The sequence below is a fragment of the Giraffa tippelskirchi genome, chromosome 4, assembly GCF_054371585.1.
Source record: "Giraffa tippelskirchi isolate mGirTip1 chromosome 4, T2T-mGirTip1v1.2.pri, whole genome shotgun sequence".
Taxonomy (NCBI): domain Eukaryota; kingdom Metazoa; phylum Chordata; class Mammalia; order Artiodactyla; family Giraffidae; genus Giraffa; species Giraffa tippelskirchi.
In genome coordinates, this window is record NC_137278.1 from 18,352,016 (window position 1) to 18,377,696 (window position 25,681).

General features: G+C 42.6%; 1 protein-coding gene, 1 long non-coding RNA gene and 1 pseudogene across 3 annotated transcripts in view; 2 read left to right on the plus strand and 1 right to left on the minus strand.

The window, feature by feature from the left end:
- YWHAQ (tyrosine 3-monooxygenase/tryptophan 5-monooxygenase activation protein theta) overlaps positions 1–16,927 on the minus strand; it is a 30,563-nt gene extending 13,636 nt beyond the window's left edge. The window contains exons 1-2 of one of the 2 annotated variants that reach the window (XM_081483515.1): positions 16,849–16,927; positions 15,995–16,334 (exon numbers count right to left, since the gene is read on the minus strand). In XM_081483515.1, coding sequence (XP_081339641.1) covers positions 15,995–16,288 — 294 coding nt within the window. In that variant the 5' untranslated portion in view covers positions 16,289–16,334; positions 16,849–16,927. Of the gene's footprint in view, positions 1–15,994; positions 16,368–16,848 lie in introns of both variants that reach the window. The other variant, XM_081483514.1, reaches the window with a different exon arrangement.
- Positions 16,337–19,518, plus strand: LOC145503609 (uncharacterized). The gene is made up of 3 exons (XR_014051590.1): positions 16,337–16,589; positions 17,196–17,372; positions 17,949–19,518. It is a non-coding gene; the product is annotated as an uncharacterized LOC145503609 (long non-coding RNA).
- A 191-nt stretch (positions 19,519–19,709) lies between these two features.
- Positions 19,710–25,287, plus strand: LOC145545587 (large ribosomal subunit protein eL42-like; annotated as a pseudogene).
- The last annotated feature ends 394 nt before the right edge of the window (positions 25,288–25,681 follow it).

Sequence of the window (25,681 nt, forward strand, 5' to 3'; positions counted from 1 at the left end):
GGGTCACTGGGACTTTAAACTTCACTCATCCTAAAACATATTAAATTTGCCTTCCAAAGTCTCCTATTAATTCTCCTCCCCTACTAAATTTTGTCTTCAGAAAAGCACTCCCTTGCCCTAGTTAGAAACCTGAGTGTTATCCTAATGCTTCTTTGGCCTCACCCCCCTGATCAGTGATCAGTGAAAGTCGCACAGTCGTGTCAGACTATACAGTCCATGGAATTCTCCAGGCCAGAAGACTGGAGTGGGTAACCTTTCCCTTCTTCAGGGGAATCTTCCCAACCCAGGTCTCCCATATTGCAGGCAGATTCTTGACCAGCTGAGCCACAGGGAAGCCCAAGAATACTGGAGTGGGTCGTCGATCCCTTCTCCAGGGCATCTTCCTGACCCAGGAATTGAACCAAGGTCTTCTGCACTACAGGCAGATTCTTTACCAGCTGAGCCACAAGGGAAGCCCAAGAATACTGGAGTGGGTAGCCTATCCCTTCTCCAGCGGGTCTTCCCAACCCAGGAATCAAACCGAGGTCTCCTGCACTGCAGGCAGGTTCTTTACCAACTGAGCTATCAGGGAAGCCCTCATATCACTCCCCTGGCACCCCATATTTAGTCACTCAAGCCTGTGGATGTAGTATTTTCCAAGTCAAGACTTTAGAAAACTTCCTGAAGAAGCACAGTATACTTTTGGAACACACATCTCCCCTCTCTTAACTATAAACCACTAAAGGAGAAGACTTTATTTCATCTAGAGTAACACACACATACACACACATACATATACACACACACACACGTATTTGTATAGTAAATTAATAAAAATGTAAGATGACTGTAATACGACAGTATGTAAATATACTTTAAAAATAAGGATGAGTCAATCAGAATGAACACTGCTCAGAGGCATGGAAACAGAAAAGGGATACAGACACCAAAGGAAAAGGATACAATATACAGTCATAATCAGGAAGTTGCTTCCGTGGAGGGCCAACTATACTTATTGTATGTGACAGACTTGTATCTGCAGAATTTGGTTTCATGGAGGCTCCTGGAATCAATCCCCATGATACTAAGGGATAACTATTAATTTATACTCTTAGACGAGTGAGAATCCCAGTCAGTCAATCCATCCCCTACCCTGGAGAGGACAGCCATTAAACACGTGAACAGCCATGCAATTTCTCATGTCATAATGCCACATTTCCTAAGAAACTCCCTCATTATGACTTGATTCCTATGTGAGCCTGCCTCCTGAATTAGAACTTACTGGTCACACCACAAGTACTTCAATCTTTGTGCTAGTTATTCCTCACTGTACATGAATAAATGAATACTATCAGTTTTATATATCAGTTACATGAGCCTGATTATCACTGGACCTATCTATGAAAAATAGCTCCACCCTGATGTGTTTGAGTCAACAAGGCTGAAGGTCATACTATAAATTGCAATAAACTCCCAGAGGTAATGCACCCCCTCCCACCACTCCATCCACAATCTTACTTCTCTGCAGTGTCACATGGATGAGTATTCTTACACCTTTTGAAATATGAATAGCCACTAGACCTCAATATGCCTTAAACAGAAATAAATTTATTTCTAAACCTGTTTCTATATTTCCATTGCTTATTTCTACTAATCATCCCACCATCCCTCCTACCCACCACTCATCACCACAACTTCTGATTTTTCACTCTCCATTTCCCATCCTACCACCAACTGTTCAGCTAATATTTTCACCTGTCCTCTCAGTCTCATTCCTATTTCTATTACCCAGAATTAACCATATAATTTCACTTCAACTAATCCAATAACCTAACTGATCTACCCGGTTTTAGGCTTTCTTCTTTCTCTAACCCATTTTAGATCCTGCTGCAAGATTGAACATAAATTCCATTCTGGGTATGTTAATCCACTGCTCAAAAAATCCCAATGGCCTGTTAAAGAATAAACTTAAAGCCGAGCGCCCATGGTCCTGCAAGATTAGACTCCAAATCTAGAGCCTTTGATTAACGTAAGTAGTAAGTAAGGACTGATCCCCTCGGCCATCACAGCGGTGGGTGAAGCTGGGGGAGAGATCCAATTTCCCCAGTGTGCCATACAATATGGCTATTCCTGTATGCCACAACACACAGGAGCTGGGAAGCACTGTTTCTGGTGACTGATATCCAACATATATCCATTATCACCACTCCTGCACCAGCAGGAGGAGCAGAGAATAACAAGGCAGCTCTCAAATACTTACAGTGGCACTCTAAGAAACAAAACAGCAGGTATGGGCACATCAAAAGGCAAATGCTGTAAGTATAATATCTCCAGCACTTGCAGAGAAGATGGTCTTGGGTCTCTGAAGAGTCTTCAAGTAGCAAGGCTGGATGCAGCAGCATTGAGAGTAACTAGTCATTAAGATCATCCAACTCCTGCCTCTTCTTGTTGGTTTCTGTGTGCTTATCAATCTTCTAATGCTAATTTGGCTCCTCCAATAAACTTGCCTTCAAGCAGTAAACACCGCTAGACAATGACTGCCTTACCTGTAGCTCTGGCAGCTCCCCTTTCTGTGCCAACAAAGATCTGGAGGCCGTAAGCCCAAGGGGACAAACCCTGGGCCCTAAGTGTACACTGCTGTGTTGCTCATCTGGCACCCTGACAGACAGACCAACAAACAATTCTTCCTTATCCTGACCTGAGGGAGGGAAATCTGTGAAGTGTTCTCAAGTTTTCATATCTCATTTACTAAAATGTACACAGCTCTGGAGCATTCATGAATGTGAACATGCCATTCTGGAAGAAACGGTGTAGACTAAACACCACCTTGTATAAAAAGTGTTCAGACTTTTGAGACATGATTCTAAAAGTAACAAAAGACCTAAAATTCAACACTGGTTGAAATATCTGTCAAATTAATAATCTAAAATTAATATGAATTATGACATGATGACCTGTCATCGTGGTCAGAGAAATTAATCTAGATTCCTCGGATCCAAAGGGACATGTCCTATTGTAGTCACAGTGAAAGTAAAAGAAGCCAGAGTGGTCCATGCAATTGTGTAGTTAATTATTTTTGTGGGCAAAAGGAAACAAGGAGCTAAAACCCAGAAGATAAACAGGGGAAGAAACAGAAAAAAAGAATTCACGGTTCTCAACAAAAAGAGAAAAAGCTTTATGTATGTTCCTGTCCCCAATTATTTCCAAAGTCTTTCTCCTGGTCCACAAGCTGTCGAGCATCCCATGACGCAGGCGAAACAAACACCAGGGACAGCAGTACCGCTACCAACATCTACTGGAGCACAGTGGTGCTTTTAGGGGCCCTTTTGTGAGGACAGTATTCCCCTCTCTCCTCTCCTAAACAATGAGCACTTAAAAAATAAAAACACTCTCCCGTAGAAGAACGTTTGTCTTATCTTCCAACTCAGCCTCAGAGCTGTTACAACTGCAGTGGTGAAGACACATAACAGAAAGAGCTTTAGCCTCGGACAAATAATGAGGTTTGTGTAAACTGCAATGTTTAAGAAAATCACGATCTTTGTCCACTTACTTCACCCAAAGCAGCCAAGCCAATTCCAGATACTCTTAGAAACAAGTGTAATGTCCAGTCCTTTGTCTCTGACCTGCTGTCTCTCGTTTTAGCAGCTGGGTATTGAGTGGCCACAACAGCAAGATAGGAATGTTATCCTTTCACCTCAAAATTCCCAACTCTCTGGCTAAAATACGAAGGTTTGGAAGGACAGTTTAATACATACACTGGCAACACTAATACTGCTTTCCAAATCTGCCGATCTGCACCAAAAACAATTACACATACACAGCCACAATTTGCCAACATTTACAGATCAGTGCTACCAAAAGAACCAAGGCAAATATCAATATCTATACTTCCTTCCCCTTAGAGAACTAAGACACTATCTTAGCATCCAGAAACTATGTTAGCCCCGGCAATTTGCAAAGTAAAACAAGACAAATGATAGTGAGAAAACAAGAGTGTTCCTTAGAAGGAAAAGAAAACAAAACCGAAGTCAAATCTTAGTCTGGTCATAAGTAATCCAACTGGACAGACATCCTAAAAGAAAATATGTTTAAGCAATTAAAAATAGGTCAAAATTGCCTTCCTAGCTTAGTAGATGGGTCAAGTTTTGCTATATCCTAGGAAAACTACCAAAAATAGATAATAGCAAAGATACCAGTGTACTTTCACATGAGCTTTGTCTTTTGTGAGTCTACACCAAAACTGAATTAAGCCATTTCCACATTATAGAAATTACACAATTATTTGCAGATTAACTTTTCCATCTATGGCTAAACCACACCAAATACATTTATCTCTGCAGCTGTATCATACACAATCCTCTGGTCTAGCCTTTAGTCTACAAAATCTATCTCAGAGCATAAAGAGAAGAACAGGGTCAACAGGAATTTAAGAGGCCATGGTAAGAAAATTAATCTGCACTGGCCACTAAACTTATACTGGTTACTGATTATATTCAACTGAATTACTGGGTACAACACAAGAAATAATTTTGAAAAATAAAACAGTGCTTAAGAGTAATCAAAAGAGGAGAGGGAGGTGGGAGGGGGGTTCTGGAAGGGGAAAACATGTACACTCATGGTGGATTCATGTCAATGTATGGCAAAACAAATACAATATTGTAAAGTTAAAAAACAGGTAAATAAACTAATTAAAAAAAAAGAGTAATCAAAAGAAAAAATAAAGATGAAGTCCTTGTTCTTATACACCCTTACAGCTTACCAATAATGATCTGACTTGGAGGAAGTCACAAGAGTAACTCAGGACACTGTAAACTCCAGACAATACAGAATTGGGTCTCAGTACTAGACGATGGGAAAGGAAATATTATATCAACATAACAACCCATCCTTACACGGGGGAGAGAGTAAGTGCAATGCTAAGAAAGTACACAATATAGGAGAGAACCATAGGTAATTCTATGTGGCTGGAACACAGAGGGAAGTGTTCTTTTCTCTCCCCTTATGCCAAGTCTTATCAAGCAATACCAATATACAGTAAAAGAGATAAAATGGGGCTGCTCTACCTAGTTGAAGAGTACAGACTCAAATGGACCAAAAATTGAATATAAGAACTAAGATGATAAAACTCTTAGATGAGAGCACAGATATAAATCTTTATGACCCTGGATTCCGTAATGGTTTCTTAAATATTGTAACAGAAGCACAAGCAATCTAAGAAAAAAAAATTCGTCATATTCCATCAAAATTAACAACTTCTGTTACTGAGCTCGGCCAATGTACTCTCCGCTACCTCCTTCCCTAGTCTTTTGAAGTTGTTACTCTCTCCATCCTTTCTCTAATAAGTTGGTTCTCAAGTTTTTTTTCTCTACTCTAAATATCTTAACAACTACGAGAAAGGTGAGGAGGAAATAAAAATTTTCAGGGGACCACCAGTAGTTTGATAAAGACTCCCATCTCAATTTTTTAGGAACATAAAGTCACTTCAGTATACACCATTTCCCATTTCCAATGTCAGTCCCTGGATGTTTAAATATTATGCAATTTTTTCAAATGTATTAAAAGCTAAAATTAATTAAAATCTTTAATTTTTTTAAAAATTAAAATTTTCATCAAGAATCAAATACTTGGTCTCTGCAATCAGTACCCAAATAATCTAGAGTATTTTCTGATCAAAAATGCATAAACCCTTACGATAACCTTTCTAACCTCTTTACTAGTCCATCAGAATCCTGAGAGGGCAACATGAGCACTGAAAGCCTAAGAAAACACATTGCCAAATACTTGGAAATAGTACCAGGTTGAAAGACTGGAACACCTAATACGTATGTTTAATTGCAGGTGTCTAATACTATAGTTTTTAAAAGAGTGAAGCTTTTCTGAGCTGTGTTCAAATAATGTCTGGTGGAATGAGCAAGGAGGAAACAAGAAGGAAAATGGGACTACTAAATATTCTAGATAAATAACAATATGAAGTCTGATTTAAAAATCAGTTATCATTACAGTTTTAAAGCATTTTCACATACTTTCCCACTTATTTCCCACAATCATCCTGACATTTACAAAGACAAATCTAAAACTGTCCTTTAAGAATAAAGCCTTAAGATTAATAAGTATTAAGCATTTAATGCTTAACAAGCATTAAGATTAAATTTACACGGGTCATTACTGTCATGTTCTCACCCTCCACACCACTGTTTCTCTAAGTAAAGCTTGCAGCAAACATATAGGCGGATGTTCAAAGCTTTAAGGCAGTAATTTAACTGAGGATACTTTACAACATATATTTAGCACCACACTATGCCAAATCCATCTGGAGCAAAACAGGCAGCAGACAAAAGAAATCATGGAAAATGCTGTTCCTATGGATGGAAAGAATGTAAATGTATAGTCAAGATCTGTGCAAAAGACAAGTTTCATTAAAATGCTTCAACCAACGCTGGCTAACAGCTAACCTGACTTCCTGTCTCCAAGAGCTGTCTAACTTTCAAACTTAAAGGCAACCAGCTCCAAAAGCCATTATCTACAAATTTCATTCATGCCAACTCAGCTTCTAGGCTGGGTACTAGGGAGTGAAATCAGATTAACCTTCCTTAACCATTCTAACGTAAGGAAGCAGAAGCCATTCCAACATACTAGTTCTTAAGTAAGTTTTTCAGGAATTAACCAGGGATTCTTTCTTACCCAATACCTAAAATAAACTTTTCTTTATTTTCAAGTCTCTGATTTTTCTGGTCTCCAAATCTATACTCCTAGAATAATTTGGGGGGTAGAGGGACTCGGCAATGAGAAAGGAGGGGAAGGTTTCACAAATTTCATTATCACCACATAATTACAACTACTCAGAAACCTGCTCAATCCACAAAATGATCCAAGAGCAGCAATTTTCGAAGTGTGTTCTGAGAATTCCTCTGTTGTTGTTCAGTCGCTCAGTCGTATCCGACTGTTTGTGACCCCATGGACTGCAGCATGCCAGGCTTCCCTGTCCATCACCAACTTCGGGAGCTTGCTCAAACTCATGTCTATCCAGTCAGTGATGCCATCCAACCATCTCATCCTGTTGTCCCCTTCTCCTCCTGCCTTCAATCTTTCCCAGCATCAAGGTCTTTTCCAGTGAGTCAGTTCTTCCCATCAGGTGGCCAAAGCATTGGAGCTTTAGCTTCAGCATCAGTCCTACCAATGAATATTCAGGACTGATTTCCTTTAGGATTGACTGGTTTGATCTTGCCATCCAAGGGACTCTCAAGAATCTTCTCCAACACCACAGCTCAAATGCATCAATTCTTTGGTGTTCAGTCTTCTTTATGATCCAACATCCATACATCACTACTGGGAAAACCACAGCTTTAACTAGACGGACCTTTGTCAGCAAAGTAATGTCTCTGCTTTTTTCTGAGAACTCCGATCCCTCCCCCCATTTTTTTGAGTGTTGGGGCACAAGCACAAACCGCTTTCATAATACAGACTAAGATACTATTTGCTCTTTTACTGTCATGCTTTCACAAGTGGAGTTTTCCACAAGCTACAAAAGGTGTGATATAACAAATAAAACAATGCCACTATTCTCAGTTTTATTTTAAAAAAATGTTATCATTACACTTATATGACATATCTAGAGCTGTCAAATTCAGACAAAGTAAAATGGTGGTTCCTGGGATGGGAGAATACGGAGTTAGTGTTTAATGGGTCGAGTTTCATCTGGAGAAGATGAAGAAGATCTGAAATGCTGGTGATGACTGTACAACAAACCGAATGTACTTAATGTCACAGAACTGCATGCTTAAAATGGTAAATCTGACATCACGTGTAAGTGAAATCGCTCAGTTGTGTCCAACTCTTTGTGACCCCATGGACTGTAGCCTGCCAGGTTCCTCCATCCATGGATTTTCCAGGCAGGAGTACTGGAGTGGGTTGCCATTTCCTTCTCCAGGGGATCTTCCTGACCCAGGGATTGAACCCAGGTCTCCCGCATTGCAGGCAGACTCTCTACTGTCTGAGGCACAAGGGAAGCAACATCAGGTATATTTTACCACAATTGAAAAAAAAAAAAAGTAACATTAATTTCTAATGTGTTTATTATTCTAAAATGAGTTCTAAAATCTTCAGTTTAAATTTTTAATAATGTAAATATCTATAGGTATATTCTACACCAACAAAATCTTTTAGGTTCCACAATTTTCAGTTGTTGCTGTTCCACAATATTTTTAAGTTTGTGCAAAGGGGTCTTAAAACCAAGAAGTTTGAGAACCACTGCCCCAGAGCATAGTCAATTACCTAAGTCTTCCATTGCATTCTTTACCTCCATTAATCTACTTAGCACTTACCACCAAATAAAAGCAAAAGCAACGGTGCCGAGTCTATCAGTCCAATCTTCTAAATGGACAGCAATACCTTTCCATAAGTTCTCCTATCTTGTGGTCAACAAGACATGGGCTTCACTGTTTTGGGGTTTTGTTTTGTTTTTTGCAGTAAGTATTAAAGGCATTCAACCACAGCAGTGTAGAATATTATACCGCTAACATATGGCAACAGTGAGCACCTACTAAACCACTACCCATATCTTACGATTAACCTTTGACAAAATTGCTTTATGATGTATCTATCCAATTCTATCAGTTTTTGTGTAAACTGAAGATATCAGTACATGATTGTCACTAACCAATGTTTATTTTCTTTTGAAGTAAAAATTTACATACAACGAAATGTACAAACATTAAGCACATACTTGCCAAGTTTCCACAAATGCATACACATGTGTAACTCAAATCTGTATTAGCACAAAGACCGTTACAATCACCACAGAAAGTTCCTCCATCCCCTGAGGTCCCCACTCTTTTGATTTTTCACCCAGAGACTACTTGTGCTTGTTCTAGAATTTCATATAACTAGAATGACATTATGTACTTTTTCACTTAGCATGTTTTTGAAATTCACCTATATTACAGTATGTATCAATAGTCCAGTCCTTTTTACTGCTAAGTACTCTATGAATATACCACAGTTAATTGATTTTCCTAATAATGGACTGTTTTCAGTTTTCTGATCTTAGAATAAAGCTGCTATGGTCATTCCTGTACAGGGCTTTTCTCTTGTATAAAAACCTAAGAGTGGAAAATTTCTAGGGGAGAAAACCTTTTAATCATGGAAAATCTCAAACATATACAAGGAGAGAACAGCATGATGAGTTCGCATTAAAGCCAGCTGCTACTATATTAATTCGCACACACCCCTGTTTCACCTTAACCCCATCCTACTATTTTGAAGTTGTAGATACCATCATTGTGTTTTTAAATACTTCAATATGTAAACAATGTTTATAATCTGGTCAAATTATTTATTATGAAATAATCAAGAAACCTTCATTTGATTTACCCATGGTTTACGTGTTTAATTATTAAAGTAGAAATGGATAAACTATAATTTTTCTTCTTTTCACATCTTTCAAATGTTTCTCTACCATCCCTCCTTGATACCTAGATAATCAATGGTACAGAGATACCTTCTGCTGTTACTCTGAAAGACTAGTGCTAAACTGGAATTGATAAATATCATAAAGAAATAAACATCAATATGATCAAGCAGATTTCCCAATTTTCAAGCACCATGAATTACCTAATCCCATGACATGGTATCATTTTATAAGTGAAACTGGTGGTGGTGTTCAGTTGCTAAGTGATGTTCCACTCTTTGTGACCCCACTAACTGTTGCACGCCAGGCTTCCCTGTCCTTCACTATCTCCCTAAGTTAGATCAAACTCATGTCCATTGAGCCAGTGATGCCATCCAACCATCTCATCCTGTGTCGCCCCCATTCTCCTCTTGCCTTCAATCTTGCTCCGCATCAGTGTCTTTTTCAAAGAGTCAGCCCTTCATATCACATGGCCAAAGTATTGGAGCTTCAGCATCAGTCCTTTCAATGAATATTCAGGGTTGATTTCTTTACGATTAGTGGGTTTGATCTCCTTTGTTGTCCAAAGGTCTCTTAAGAGTCTTCTCCAGCGCCACAATTCAAAAGCATGAATTCTTCGGCCCTCAACCTTCTTAATGGTCCAACTCTCACATTCATACATGACTACTGGGAAAATCATAGCTTTGACTAGATGGACGTTTGTCAGCAAAGTGATGTCTCTGCTTTTTAATACGCTGGTCTAGGTTTATCGTAGCATGTGAAACCGTACATGAGACTTTAAAAAAAAGTCTGATAACTAGCCCTTTGTGAGAACAAAGATAGTCCTCAATACATCCTTCGGAGGTGAACAAGGAGGTAAAATTTCAACCCTTTCAGTAACTAGATTTTTGTTAACCTCAAACAACTATCTGTGCTGGAGAGCATAGGGGAAATGGCGATACTCAACAACAGCTGATGACAGTATCAACACTCATAATCATAATCTTTTCAGAGGGCTATCTGGAAAAAAACTGGAAATTTCATTTCCAAAAACTTAACTAAGTAAACTCTTGCATAAAGCATGCAACAAGGATTCTTCTCAGTGTTGTCTGTAAGAGAAAAATTGTTTACAATCTAAATGTTCAATAGGGCATTAGTATAATTACACAACATCCAAATAAACAGACTACAGGGTTTACATCTAGAACCACATATGCCGAACTATTAATGGCAGTTATGAAGGGGAGGGAAATACTTGCCACTCATCAATTTTAACTGCCACTTTCTAAATAGGTTTCACTATAATTTCAGTTGGATTCTTTTTCTCTGTGCCAAGGTTAGCATTTTGGGATTTTTTTTTTCCCTTAAAAAAAAAAAAAAAAAAAAGCTCAAGGCCTTAGAGGTAACCCTAAGGTGGAACTTTGAAATTACAGAGTCCCCTGAGTAACTGCCAGAAAGGTGAACTGTAGAGTTAAACAGCATAAACACAGAGTGACAAAGAAATAAAAAATAACTGAGATCTTAGACAAAGGGTTCTGACAAGATGCCAATATATTAGTAAGAACCTAAAGGACAGGTGTCATACAATTCAATACAACTTTATACTGCCTGCTTTATTTATGACCTAACCCAGAGTTCCTCAACCTAAGCATTACTGTCATTTGCAGGGGACTGATTCTCCTATGCATTAAGTGATGATCTGCTTCTATTCACAGTATGTTAGTAGCACCTCCTCACTCCCACCTCAGTCTTGACAACCAAAAAAACTCACTCCCACCCTAGTCTTGACAACCAAAAACACTATCTCCAGAACTTGCCAAATGTCCCCTGGTGGGTAAATTCACCTGAGAACCACTGATCAAGCCTTATATGTCCGTATATACAATATTCCACTCCGTTTCATTCTTCAGAAAGAACTCTTAGCTTCAAGGAGCTTACATTTTTAAGGACAAAAAATGCAAAAGTCAAGTTTTAAAATGTTATCGCACTTTATTGAGGAGGGCATCAAAATTACAGATCAGGTGAGTTTTGTCCACGACAGATCTACCCTCCCTCCCTCCTAACTTACATTTATCAAACTGTACCAATTCCTCAAAACACTGATCTTTTAGTCAGTTACTATGTTATTTAGAGCTAAATGTATTTCACACAATTTCATCTGGAGTCACACCACCTGGATTCCTTGCTCTTCCAAACTCAGTTCTGTGACATTGACCAAGTTACTTAACTTCCTCATGTCCCTGTTTTCTTAACACAGTGGGTATATCAAGTTCTTAAAGCAGTGCTTGGCATATAGTAAAAGCCCTGTAAATGTCAGCTATCACCTATTATCTTAACTACAAGCCTATAAAGACAAGCATCATCTTCACCAATTCATAAAGAAACAGAGGCTGAAAGAAACTTGCCTAGAATCGCAAAATTACAAGGTTACAGAGCAGTGATCCTAAAACAGTCAGTCTTGACTCCAGAGCCCATGATTTTTCAATCATGTCAGAAAGCTAACGTTAAGACTCACTATCAAGAACATACTGGTTTCTTACTTCAAAATAATAACTAGCACTAGACACATTTTCTATAAGACATTCATTTAGAACACAACCAAATTCAAATGTATTATGGAACTAAGATAATAGGGCTTTTACATACCAACAGAGACAACTTCCAGTTTCTATACATTTTAAATGATTCTTACTTTAAAAATAAGTACACAGACCTTAACTCCTGAAATTGTTTAAACATTATACTGAAGTAATCTACTGAAATCAGTCTAATAAAAGACCATCAACACAGAAGGACAACACGGGGTTAAGACAGAGGTTACCTTGTATACTGCATTCACTTAAGTGTCCTGTTCTTACTCCAAGGTCATGGACTTTGTACATGATGTTTGTTCCCAAGTCCCAGAAGGGCTCTGTATACCCCTTTGGTTTCTTCAATTTGTCCTTACCTCACACCGAAGTTCTGAACACCTTATTCAATTTTTTAACCACTGCTTCGCTGTCATACAACTTATTAATCACTTTTACTTGAACTTTACCATTTTCAGCATTTCTTACTAGGATCACCAATGACTTTTTCATCACCTCTTCCTAAAGGTATGTCACTGAAGTCGTCAGCTTTTCAACATTTTTCTTTTTTTGGACTGTATATGTTGTTTTATTTCTTTATTGAAGTAAAGTTGAATTAAAATGTTGTGTTAATTACTGCTTACAGCAAAGTGACTTAGTTACAGATATACACATACATTCTTTTTCCATGTCCTTTTCCATTATGGTTTATCACAGAATATTGAATATAGTTCCCTGTGCTATACAAAGTTGTTTTTAACATTGAACATATTCTTCAACCTGGACTATAAAAATTACTCATTTTAGAGTTGGAAGTCAGAGCATAGGTGGAATGACTGGGAGCATGTAACTTTAATAGTCCCAGAGTATCAGAATTAGAAGAGACAGAAATTTTAGCCCAACTCTCTGGTTTCACAAATGACAAAGAAAACTTGGTGACAGTTTCCTCCCTAACTTCTCTTAGATTCTACAAAGAACCATTTGGTCCCATTATTTCATTTGCTCTTTAGATTACTTGGATTTCAACATTTTTTACTGCCTCCACAATTCAATATCCTCTCTCAATACACTGATTATCAAACAGGTTGAGAGTTTCCCACCATGTTCATTTTGAGTTAATAGTCCAAATAATTCCACCCCAAACTTACTCTATCAGAGAGAAAGAAAAGGCTGAAAATCTCTACTTATGACCAAAATCCTGCCTATCTTCTATGTTACTCTTTTACTACTAGCCTTCTATAACACGTCAGTGTCATCTACTTCCTCCACACCAAATTCCTCTTCCTGTTTACCAGAGGGAGGCAAAAAGAGAAAACCTAATCTTAGCACTCCTGTTCAGCAATTTTAGATTTCATTTTTCTTTCCCCATTATTTTGATAATTAAATCACTAATTTACCAATCATCATACTTGTTCACTAACCAACCGCTTTCTTATCTATCAGTTCAGATTACAAACTGTTAATTAGCACCCAAACTATGAATTCTAGATGCTGCCACCTACACATTACTCAAAAATCTTCCCACTGTCAATCAAATAAGGAAAATTCCCTCTGACATTCTCTTACATAGTTCCTACCCTCTTACAGGCTTTTCTACTACAACAGCTCTACACATATCCTGCTCTTCACACAAACCTTTTTCCATGAATAAGGCTGATCATGTATATTCCTTCTGCCTGAAATATTGACACCCCCATTCCCATCCTCCTCCTCCGACGCTCATTCCAAAAGCCACTCCTTGTAAAGCCTTTCCTGAGGTTTCTGCTTCCTTCAAACGACAGAGCACTTTGTTCAGAACTGTCTTCTGGGAATTACATATCTATATTTGAGTATTTTCACATGCACTCCTTTTTATATATTACTGGAGGACAAAATCTCCGGTTCTCAGCTTTATTCTTCCCTTGTTGCTTAGCACAGTGCCTTGTACATGCTAAGCTCTCAAACACAGCCAACTTGAAGATGGGCTTTCTCGGGATTTTTCTGTAAGTTGGCCATTAAGTCACAATTGGTTTCTTAAGCATTTTACTAAAAAAAAATGTTTTATTTATACCCTGGCGTCTGAACCCTTCTATTTCACTTAGTTTAAAAAACAGAAACAAAAAAAACTGTCCTAATTTCAGGGGATCTGGCCATTGAAACGATCTTCTTGGTTTCTCTTTCAAGTCACTTATCAACTAAGCAAAGTCACCTCCACTTAAGCCATCATAAAAACTAAAATTTACAGGAGCCAGGAAATAAAACATGTATTCCCAGTTAACTTGCTAGAGAACAGCAAAAATTCTGTGGTCATTCTGAATTGGTGCAGGGTAAGTAACAAACCGCAAAGAAGTAACAGCACAGAACAAGAGACTGAAATATGCTGTGAGAGCACCCCAAAGTAACACCTGTACAGAAAAGCTTCTTGTTAACAGAGGGATTTCTTACAGTCTTCCTTGATGACATGATGGATGTTGCCAACAACTGCTACCACATGCTACTGAAGTCTACAATCACTTTCTTAAGTTGGCAAATTTTTTTTAATACAAGCATTCAGTTTAAAAATCCTACATGCCTCCTCTACACTAAGCAAGGAGTGTAAGACAGAGATGAACATACGACTTTCATAAAGCAAAAAATCTCAGTATGGTTTTCTCCACTTTGTACATACTCGCTGCATTGCTTCCTTTCCCCCTTTACCAGCTATCTCCATCAGCCTGATTTTGTTCAGATCGCCTATTATTTGTACTGGAAAAGGACGTGAAAGAAAAAAAAAAAAGGTGCCCCACGAATCTATGCAACAAGGAAAAAAGGTTGGGAGGGCAAGAGGCATTTTCCCCTCTAGTCCCTCTTGAAAAATCACCAATCTACAAGATGTGTCTTTCAAAGCCCACCTAAAACATGTGTAACACATCAAAATTTAGTAGCTCTCTTGTAAAAGTGGCATTGAAAACAGGTAAAGACATCAGATATTTCGTATTTTATTAGCACCCTTAAAAACATTCTGGGATACAATGCTGCTACTGAAATTTTAAAACCTTACCTTACTAATCACAAGATCCATACAATGACAAAGCTAAAAATGTTCTCTCTCAGTAATAAGCGTGAATCATAGCAGTCACCCTACTCCACCCAAAAGCCACCCTTGCTAAGACCAGACAGTTCAAAACCTGGACAGCTTTCCCCGCTTGCTCTAAGCCAGATAGGAATTCATTTCAACACCTCAGAGTTTAAGCGTAGCTATGTAGCAGCAAGCAAACGTTATCGCGTACTGAAATTCACCAGGATACTTCACTCTTTTTATTTAGCTGTGCCTTTTCCACATTTACCAAACTCTCCCCCTTCCCCGTTTTTAAGGAGGAAAAAGCTCAACAGCTACTCTACTTTAAAAAAGAACAATCTATTCAGGTTTTCGAAGTAAATTTGCATTATTCATAGGTTTGGGAGGAGAACCGAATTATACTGTCACTATCCAAAAGGGGCCAGCACTTTCTTTTCACGGAAGCCTGAGCCGATGAATTGATTACATACATGTGAAGAAGGGTTCCCAGATCACCTCTGTAAGCTGAGGAACGAGTTTCAGTCTGGTATCAACCTACTCGCACGTTTCAAAGTTATTTGGTGTGGAGCAACCTACTATCTAGGAAAGATCTACTTACCACTGGGGAGGGGGAAAAAAATGCTTCTTGATCTTAAGAACTGAAATGCACCAACCCACTATCTAGGAAAAGATCTACTTACCACTGCTGGGGAGGGGAGGGGGGAGGAGGGGGAAGCTTCTTGATCTCAAAAACTGAAATGCACCAACCCACTATCTAGGAAAGATCTACTTACCACTAGAGAGGGAAGGGTGGGGGAGGGAAAAAAGCTTCTTGATCTCAAGAACTGAAGTGACACATGAAAGAGGCCAAAGCTAACCACCTCAAACACGGCGGCAGACCATCAGGCAAGCCCCTGCCCGCATTCCGTTGCCATGAACGTCCCAAGGGAGGGGCTCACACAAAGCGGGAGAGGAGGGGGGGCCGCCGTCGCCGCCCCCCGTGCCCCCAACTTCTCCCTGCACCCGGAGAGGGTCCGCGGGACTCACCAGGACCGTGGTGCAGATGGACCTCAGCTCGGACTCCACTTTCTCCCGGTAGTCCTTGATCAGCTGCAACTTCTTGTCCGAGGTGTCGGTCTTCTGCTCGATGCTAGAGATGACCCTCCAGGCGGACCGGCGGCCCCCGACCACGTTCTTGTAGGCCACCGACAGCAGGTTGCGCTCCTCGTTGGACAGCTCGGCGCCCTGCTCCGTCACGGCCTTCATGCAGGTGGCCATGTCGTCGTAGCGCTCGGCCTGCTCGGCCAGCTTGGCCTTCTGGATCAGCTCCGTCTTCTCCATGGGGGCCGGGGGGGCGGACTGCGAGGTCGAGCGCGGACCCGGGGGGCTGGCGGGGGGAGGGGGGGCGCGGCGAGGAGGCCTGAGGACGGGCGCCGGGGGTGGGGGGGCAGGAGGGCGGGGGCGGCGCCGTCAGACAATGCGACCCGCCGCCCGCCCCTTTTGTCCGTCCCCGCGCGCTCGGCCCAGTTGAATTTCCCTCCCCCCGCCCACGCTCCCCCCACCGCGGGGCGCCCGGGAGGGCCCAGGGGAAGGGGGGGGGACGCCCGCCGAGCCTGGCCGCGCGCCGTGAGGAGAAGCTGAGGTAAGGTGAGGCGGGAGTGACGAGGAAGGGCCGCTCCCGCGCCCGCCCGGGGCCCAAGATGGAAGCGGCCGTTGGCCCGCACCTTCCCACCGGAGCCTGTCCCTGAGGAAGGGCGGGCGTCGAGGCCGGCCGCTCTCCCCCCTGCCCCCCAACCCCGGGGAAGGCCTCCCACCGGATTCGCAGACCCGCCCGGACCCCCGAGGAGGGATTTCCCACCCCCCGCCAAGGCCCCGCGCACCGGGGCAAACACGGCGCTCACCTTCACGTCTCCGCGGCCGCGGCGCGAGTCCCACCACTTGGATCCCTCTTCTGGCTTTAGCCGAGGACCCTCCCGTCTCAGCCTACCTCGGAGCCGAGAGGCGGGGCCGCCGCGCGACCCGGCCCCTCGCGGCCGCCCACCCCTGCCAATGGCGCGCCGAGATGTTCCTGAGAGTTCCGCCTCCCTCCCCGCCTCTGGCCAATGAGGACTGAGCGCGCGGAAACGGGAGGGGGTGATAAGGGGGCGGGGCGGGAGGGGGGAAGGGGAGGCTAGGAGGGTGGGTCGGCTTGGGCAAGTTCGGTTGGCCGGCAGGCTGCGGCTTCGGCCACGGGGTTTCCTCCAATTAGATCCAGGGTAAAAGGACGTCACTGTTACCATGGCAATGCTGTTACCAACGCCCCTCATCCTCCTCGCCACCCCCGGCCCTCGTGGGCGCGGCACGGGAGCGGGAGGCTCGCACGACCTCTCCTGCGGTGGCCGGGTTCTCCTGCTGCAGCGGCGTTGCAGACGGTTCACTGCATCTTGTGAGTTCCTCATGCAGCTGCGGCTCTCATCGGCCCGGGTGAGGTCGGGCCTGGGAGGGTGACACCATCGGCTGTTTTGTTACCCCAAGCTCCTGTCTTCCCTCCACCTTCCTATTCGTGACAAAGGTTTGGAGCTCAAGACACTGAACCCAGCCTTTAATGACGTTGCGATGGGGACCGTGAATTAGAAATAATCCCATCCCCGTTAAAGAGGAATTAGTTCCTGGAGAAAGTGGCATAAGCTTGGGTTTTACACGATGCATTCGTTTTCAGACGGGCACATAAAACCTGAAATTCCCTTGGAAAATACCCCCCCAAAAAAGTCCAGGCAATGTCAGATATTATGATTTTCTTTAAAGTGGGAGATGACCTTAGGGATAATTGGGAGAAAAACATACATTTAATCCTCCCCCCGCCCCCCCACAAAGCAACTGTTTTTATATTTCTTTCCATACTTTCCAGGTCACGCATTTAAATACTTATTTTTCACATCACTGCTGTCTTACATGTACACGCTTTTTATCTTCTGGTATTATTTTTGAGAGGGCAATGAAAAAGCTAAACTTCTCTCCCTAGATGTTGACTGCTGACTTTCCCTTGTGAACACTCTTCTGAAATGAGAGCGATCGCCTCAGTTGGCTTCTATTCAGGGTCATCGCCAGCCCTTTCCCTTCCCTTTAAACTGGGCACTCCCCTCCAGCCACTCCCTTCTCTCCGGAATGTTCCCAGTGCCAGACTCCAAATAAGGTGGCTGTCCTGTGTGTCTGGAAAGTGGTCTTTGTGCCATCTGAGCTCACGCTGCCATGATTCCAGTTCCAGCACGTCCAAGGGAAAATAGATCATTGAGAGCAAAGAATGCTACAGCCAAGAAAGAATTTCACATTCTAAGTGGAGGTCTTAGAAGCAGATCTGGAGACTCTCTAGAATGGAATATCTGAGCACTGACAGATAGCAGGAGAAGGTGCGAACTTTCGGGAAATCTAAACTCCCTCCTAGCTGCCCCTCCCTATCCTGACTTGTAAAGGTTGCTTTGTGCTTTGACAGACAGGAGAGGCCTGGGCTGGAAAGGGCTTGTGTCTTAGTGCAGAAATGCCTTACTATGTTCCAGCGTTCTGATGGAGGGCCCTGCTGTTATTTCTGGAATCCCTGGGGCCAGGCTGTAGACACACGAGTGTTTATGGCCATGTGGGCTAGGGTGGAGCCGGACACCAAGAAATCCCCTTGGAAAGAATTTGCATGTGCAAGGGCAGATAAAATGCTTTCTGTATGACCAGTGAATTTTGAGCTTACTGGAATTAGAGACAGTTCAAGCGAGAGGAGAGACAGCCCAGCAGAGGTGAGTGGGGGATGGAGACCCCGGAACAGGATGGTCAGGGGATAGAACCTCTGGTAGGGAGGGAGGGCAAGGGCAAGAACACTAATCCTTTATCAGAAAGCCTAGACTGTACTGCCATCTCCCGAGGTGACCTTGGGCAAGGTTTAGTTCTCTCTGTAACTCAGTCTCTATAATTTCTGCTTTCATCCAATCAGATATTTATTGAGCACCAACTTATATAGTTAAAATCACCTGAACTCGTGGGTAAAAACTGCTTGGAAGCAATGGCATACTATAAAGTTATGTTTCATCAGGGACCAGAGGGGTAGGTTAAATCTAAAGTCCTCTGCCCCTGAAAGAACTCAGAGAAAATTAAAGCTCTGGGGACTTGAAGCCCCTGGACACATAAAGAGCTAACACTTATTGAGTGATCACGTGTGTCAAACATTGTTTTAAGTCTTTTGCAAGTCTTAACCCATTTAATCTGCTTAAAGCCACTATGAAATAGGTAGTACAGTAAGTCCCCTGCCTACAAACCTTCTAGTTTCAAACTTGCAAAGATGTGAATGTGCCTTTCACGAAGGTCAGGCATGAGTGACGCTGCAGCTTGTCTTCCATCTCCTATTGATGATCCTTCAAGTCTGCCACCTCCCTCCTCCAGTCAGTACTCTTCTCGCCTTTCCTGCAGTGCCAGCCCTTGTATGCCAGCTGTTTTACTGTACTACTGTACTTTTCAAGGGACTGCCCTGAAAGATTAAACATGTTTTATTATTTGTTTGATCTGTATGTATTATTTGCATGAAAAGTATTAAAACCCGTTACAATACAGTACTATATAGCCGGTTGAGTTCATTGGGTAATTGGGCTAACTTTGTTGGATTTATGAACAAATTGAACTTATGAATGCACTCTCAGAACAGAACTCATTCGTATGCAGGGGACTTATGATCACCTTCTCCATTTCACAGATAAGGAAACTGAGGCACAATGCTTGGATCGAGCACAGAGCGGAAGAGCTAGCGATGGCAGAGCCTGGATGGATATACACCTATGTGCGCTGCCTGGTGACCAAAGCCCATCCCTGTAATGGCTCTGCCAGCCCTTTGCTCACTGCTGTAGGGACTCTAGGAAAGACCACACTAGTCTCTGTTCTCTAGGAGTTTCATCCTAGCTTAATATAAAACATGTTAAACATCCACATTCAACGTGCTGGGAAGAACTCCAGGGAGCAGAGAGCTAAGAAAGAAAGCATTGAGTTCTTACTTTATCTGTTTGATATTCTTATTATTTTTTTCTAAATTGCTTGGTGAGAAGAAGCTGCTGGAGGAAACACACTGAACTTGAAGCCAGAAGATCCTAAATCCTGGCTCTGCTATTTATTGCAGTTTGACCTTGAACTTCCCAGGTGGCTCCGTGGTGAAGAATCTGCCTGCCAATGCAAGAGACATAGGAGATGCAGGTTCCATCCCTGGGTCAGGAAGATCTTCTGGAGAAGGAAATAGCAACCCACCCCAGTATTCTTTTTTTTTTTTTAATAAATTTATTTATTTTAGTTGGGGGCTAATTACTTTACAATATTGTAGTGGTTTTTGCCATACATTGACATGAATCAGCCATGGGTTTACATGTGTTCCCCATCCTGAACCCCCCTCCCACCTCCCTCCCCATCCCATCCTTCTGGGTCATCCCATTGCCCCAGCCCTGAGCATTTGTCTCATGCATTGAACCTGGAATGGTGTTCTGTTTCACATATGGTAATATACATGTTTCAATGCTATTCTCCCAGAACGTCCCACCCTCACCGTCTCCCTCAGAGTCCGTAAGACTGTTCTATGCATCTGTGTCTCTTATTCTGTCTCACATATAGGGTTATCGTTACCATCTTTCAAATTCCGTATATATGCATTTGTATACTGTACTGGTGTTTTTCTTTCTGGCTTACTTCACTCTGTATAATGGGCTCCAGTTTCATCCATCTCAATAGAACTGATTCAAATGTATTCTTTTTAATGGCTGAGTAATTCTAGGTTGCTTCCATGTCCTGGCTATTGTAAACAGTGCTGCGATGAACACTGGGGTACACGAGTCTCTTTCAATTCTGGTTTCCTCAGTGTGTATGCCCAGCAGTGGGATTGCTGGGTCATATGGCAGTTCTATTCCCAGTATTCTTGCCTGAGAAGTCCCATGGACAGAGAAGCCTGGTGGGCTACAGTCCACGGGGTCCCAAAGAGTGAGACACAACTGAGCCACTAACATTTGACCTTGAACACCATGATCCTCTCTGGACCTCAGTTTTCTAACCTGCAAAAGCAATCCCTACTCCAAAGAGGTCGTGGAGCTATCCCACAGGAAACGTTAGGCATACAGCAGGTGTTCAGTAAATATTGGGGTTTTTTTTCCCCTTCTTTCCCTCTGCTTGGTGGTAGAGTGCAGGGGAGGAAGGGAAGTGCCAGTCCTGTTATAAGCCTCAGAGCCTTATAAAAAGTTAGTGAAGGCTTATCTCTTGAATCACTGTTGTAATTAGTGGAGTTAATGGTCTGCAGAATGGCTACACTCAGTGTACACTTCCAAATGAATGAGTCCTTCTGGTTGAGTTTACTCTCATAAATTGTTTCAGTGGTTTATTTGCCCAGAGCAGTGGGTCATCCAGAGGAACTTCCTCTCCGCCCTTGTGGCAGGTATTTCACTGACAAACATGTGAGTGGGACTTTTCACTGCAGATTTCCATATAATCACCATCAGTGCTTCTGTTGAGAGGGTGGTTGAAAAACTGCCTGACAGTCCACTCCACCAGGAGGGGCTGAATGAGATTCACTGAGAGCCGGGACAGTTTGGTCAGGGCAGGGTCTTCCCACACATTTCCTGGCTGAAGGCTGGGGTCAGGCCGATGGAACTCAGTCTCCCGTCAGCCCTGCAGCGGGCGAAGCTCATTCTTGCCATCTGCAGGCATGTGTCTGTGCTTGTGGGTGTCCTGTTTCTGGCTCCTCCTGGACACCCATGGGCTATTTATTGTTTTCCAACTCTCACTGTGTGTTCTCAGGGAGAAAATCTAATCAAATCATTCCATCATTAAAAAACAGATAAGTCTTCCGGCAATAGTTCTTCTGCCACGATTTGCATTTTAAAAGAAAGAAAGCTCTTACATTTGAAGAATAAAAGTTCACTCATAGGGGAATTTCCTGGCGGTCCAATGGTTAGGACTTGGCACAAGCCATGTAGCATGGCCAAAAAAAGAAAAAAGTTTACTGGTAGAATTTCAGGCATTCTGAACCAACATTTGGTCCACTAGCCTTTTGGGGAAGGACTTCGGCATTCTGACATTTCTCGAGCATTTCCTATATGTCAATAAGGTACTTTAAAAAAAAAGATTGCTTTTGCAATGATAATAGTGATGATGACAGTTTTGATTAAAAATGTAACAGCACATATCATGGCTTCCCTTGTAGCTCAGTTGGTAAAGAATCTGCCTATAGTACAGGAGACCTGGGTTCAATTCCTGGGTCAGGAAGATCCCCTGGAGAAGGAAATGGCAACCCACTCCAGTATTCTTGCCTGGAAAATCCCACGGACAGAGGAGCCTGGCAGGCTACATACAGTCCATGGGGTCGCAAGAGTTGGACATGACTTAGAGACTAAACCACCAGCACACATCATATTAAAAATGAAACAATACATAAATGTACAAAAGAGAGTAAAAAAAGAACCTGTGAAGCTGTCTCTACAAGGGGACCATTGCAGGCATTTTGGGAACCTCCTTCTAGACACAACTGCTGGTTTCATTTGGAGACATGCATGTGGTTTTACATGTGTAAGATTACATTCTTCACTTTGTTCAGGGCAATGGTTAATTTTATGTGTCAATTTGGCTGGGTCACAGTGTGCCCAGTATTTGATCATACATTATCCCAGATGTTTCTATGAGAGTGTTTCAGGGAGAGATTAACATTTAACTTGGTGGACTCTGAGTAAGCAGATTGCCCTCTCATATGGGTGGGCCGCATCCACCAGGCGAAGGCCTGAATAGAATAAGAAGAATGAGCTGCCCCGAGCAAGAAAATTTTCCAGCAGACGGACTTTGAACTTGCTCTGTAACGTCAGCTCTCCCTGGGTCTCCCACAAACTTCAGACTCTAACAGAAATACAGTTTCTCTTAGATCTCCCCCCTGCAGGATGATCCTGGAAATTTTGGACTTGCTAATTCCTTGTAATAACTCTCTCTATATATCTATCTTATTATTAGCTTATATATGCATGCATATGTGCTAAGTCACTTCAGTCATGTCTGACTCTTTGAGAATTTATGGATTGTAGCCTGCCAGGCTGCTCTGTACATGGGATTCTCCAGGCAAGAATCAAACCTGCATACCTTAGTTCTCCTGCATTGGCAGGTGGGTTCTTTACCACTGGGAAGCGTATATGTGGTGGTGACAATGCAGGAGACACAGGTTTGATCCCTGGGTTAGGAAGATTCTCTGCAGAAGGAAATGGCAACCCACTCCAGTATTCTTGCCTGGGAAACCCCATGAACAGAGGAGCCTGGCGGGCTACACAGTCCACGGGGTTATGAAGAGTCAGACATGACTGAAGCGACTTAGCATACCTATATATCTTATTATTTTTCTCTGGAGAATCTTGATTAATACTTTCATTCAACAAATGATATGATATCTTTTACTGGCTTGGAGCGTTTGTCCATGACATCAGATTCACCTCTGAGCTTCCTGAGAACTAGGGTTTTCTTCTTTGATCTTGCATCCATAGTGCCCTCTCAACAAAGGTGAGCCACCCTCCTCTGTGGGTGAATAAACTGATGCCCAGGGAGGTTAAATTACCAGTCTCGATTGCTAAACTACAGAGGTAAGATTAAAAAACAAGTCTGGGTGATTTCAATCTTCTTCTACAACAATAAACAAGACTCTGCACTACCTGCCATGGAAGACGAAAACTCCAGTGTTTGCTGGCCTGGGAACAATGTTTAGTTATCTGAGGCTCGTGGGTGGCTAAGTATACATCTGCTGGTGAGTCAGCGGCTGATTTTATTTTCATGTGGAAGCCTCTGTTTTTACTCTCAATGTCTCTGCAGGGAGAGGGTACCTCTTCATCCTTTATCTGTCCCCTTTAATTAATTACATGTCTGTTTCTCCTCTCTTCTCCCTGCAAGCCCGTAAGTCTGTAACCTTCCAGCAGGCAGAGTTTCATCTGCTTTCCATGTCCCTGGTGACTGACTAATGGAAGACATTCACAGAGGGTTTGTTTTGGGGCTTCCCTGGTGTCTCAGAAGGTAAAGAATCTGCCTGCAAGACAGGAGATACAGGTTCAATCCCAGAGTGGGGAAGATCCCCTGGAGGAGGGCATGGCAACCCACTCCAGTATTCCTGCCTGGAGAATCCCATGGACAGAGGAACCTGCTGGGCTATGGTCCATAGGGTTGCAAAGAGTCGGACACACCTGAGCAACTAACATGTTCACACTTCACACTTTTGGGCCATTAAGGGAGACATTTCTAATACCAGCAATTGTTGGTGCTGTGTGCTTACTTTGTTTCCAACCATATACGAAATCACTAGAAAGTTAGTAAATTGACAGAGGAAAGCATGTGAAACAGAGCTGTATACCCCTCAGGGATTCCATGAACACAGAATTGCATTTACTTTGACAAGCACACCAAGAACCTTGAGGTTGACCCCGAAGGGACCCGAACATCAGAAAACGTCCTAAAGTTTCCACACTGATGCTCACCCATGGAGGAGTGAATGAGCTCTCCAAGGAGCTGCCCACCCCCGTCTTGGGCTCAACTTCCTATCTGTTCATTCAGCAAAATATCGAAAGGTCTACCCTGGGCCAGACATGACCCTCGGGGCTGGGATTCCAAAAAGAATGAAGACACAGCGTATGCCTGGTGAGAGCCTGATGGAGAGCAGGGAGGTGGTACAGCTCAGAGGGGTGGCAGGGAGTTCTCCCTGGCTTCTCAGTTCTCAGTTGCTCAGCGACCTGACTTCCCAGCTACAGGGGTTCTGAAGTGACTGTTCAGAAAGTAGAATTACTTTCAGAATAGAATTACTCCTGAAAGCCCCTCTGAAATCCACTCAACCTTCTTTCTCATCAGATGATTCAGAGCAGAGGAAGCACTGGGGCTCCAGGGCCAGCCGGGGCCTGTCCCTGAGGCCTGACCTGGGAGCCAGTCTCTGTGGAAGGTCTGTGCAAGGCAATCAGTTGACAGGTAGAGACAACAGACCTATGAAAAGCTAATGAGCTCGCCATGCGGACAGCACACTTGTGAACGTGGTGAGCTTTCCTAAAGCCCACCAGACTTTCTGTAAGAGGCGTGGCAAGCACCAGCCCCACAATGTGACCCAGTGCAAGAAGGGCAAGGAGTCTGTATGCCCAGGGAAAGCGGCATTAGGACAGAGAGCAGAGTGGCTGTGGTGGCAGAAAAAGCCAATTTTCTGGAAAAAGGCTAAAACTGCAAATATTGTACTGAGGCTTGAATGCGTTGAGCCCAACTGGCAGATCTGAGAGACTGCAGACTATTAAGAGCTGCAAACATTTTGAGCTGGGAGGAGACAGAAGAAGAGTAAGGGCAAAGTGATCCAGTTTTGAGCTTCCTATTTTGTTTTATTATGAAAATAATAAAAAATTGAGATTGTTTATTTTAAAAACGAGAAAGCCCAAGCGGCTGGTGCCTTTTAGTGGAAGGGCACGCAACCCATATGTCTCAGGCAGGTCTAGGTAAGTAGCAAGGAGCCTCAGTTACCACCAAAAATGCTCATTATGTTCTTATTTTTGTTGCTGTTGTTGCTCATGTCAACTATATATACATATATGTATATGTATTAAAAATAAAAACACTGTGTGTGTGTGTATACAGTGTTTAGATTTTTTTTTAAGTTTGGGTACATAAAGCAACACATCTTCAACCATCTTCCAAATTATGACTCATCTGCAGACAATTCAGGACAGTTGAATAGATGAATGAACACACAACAGCCAGAGA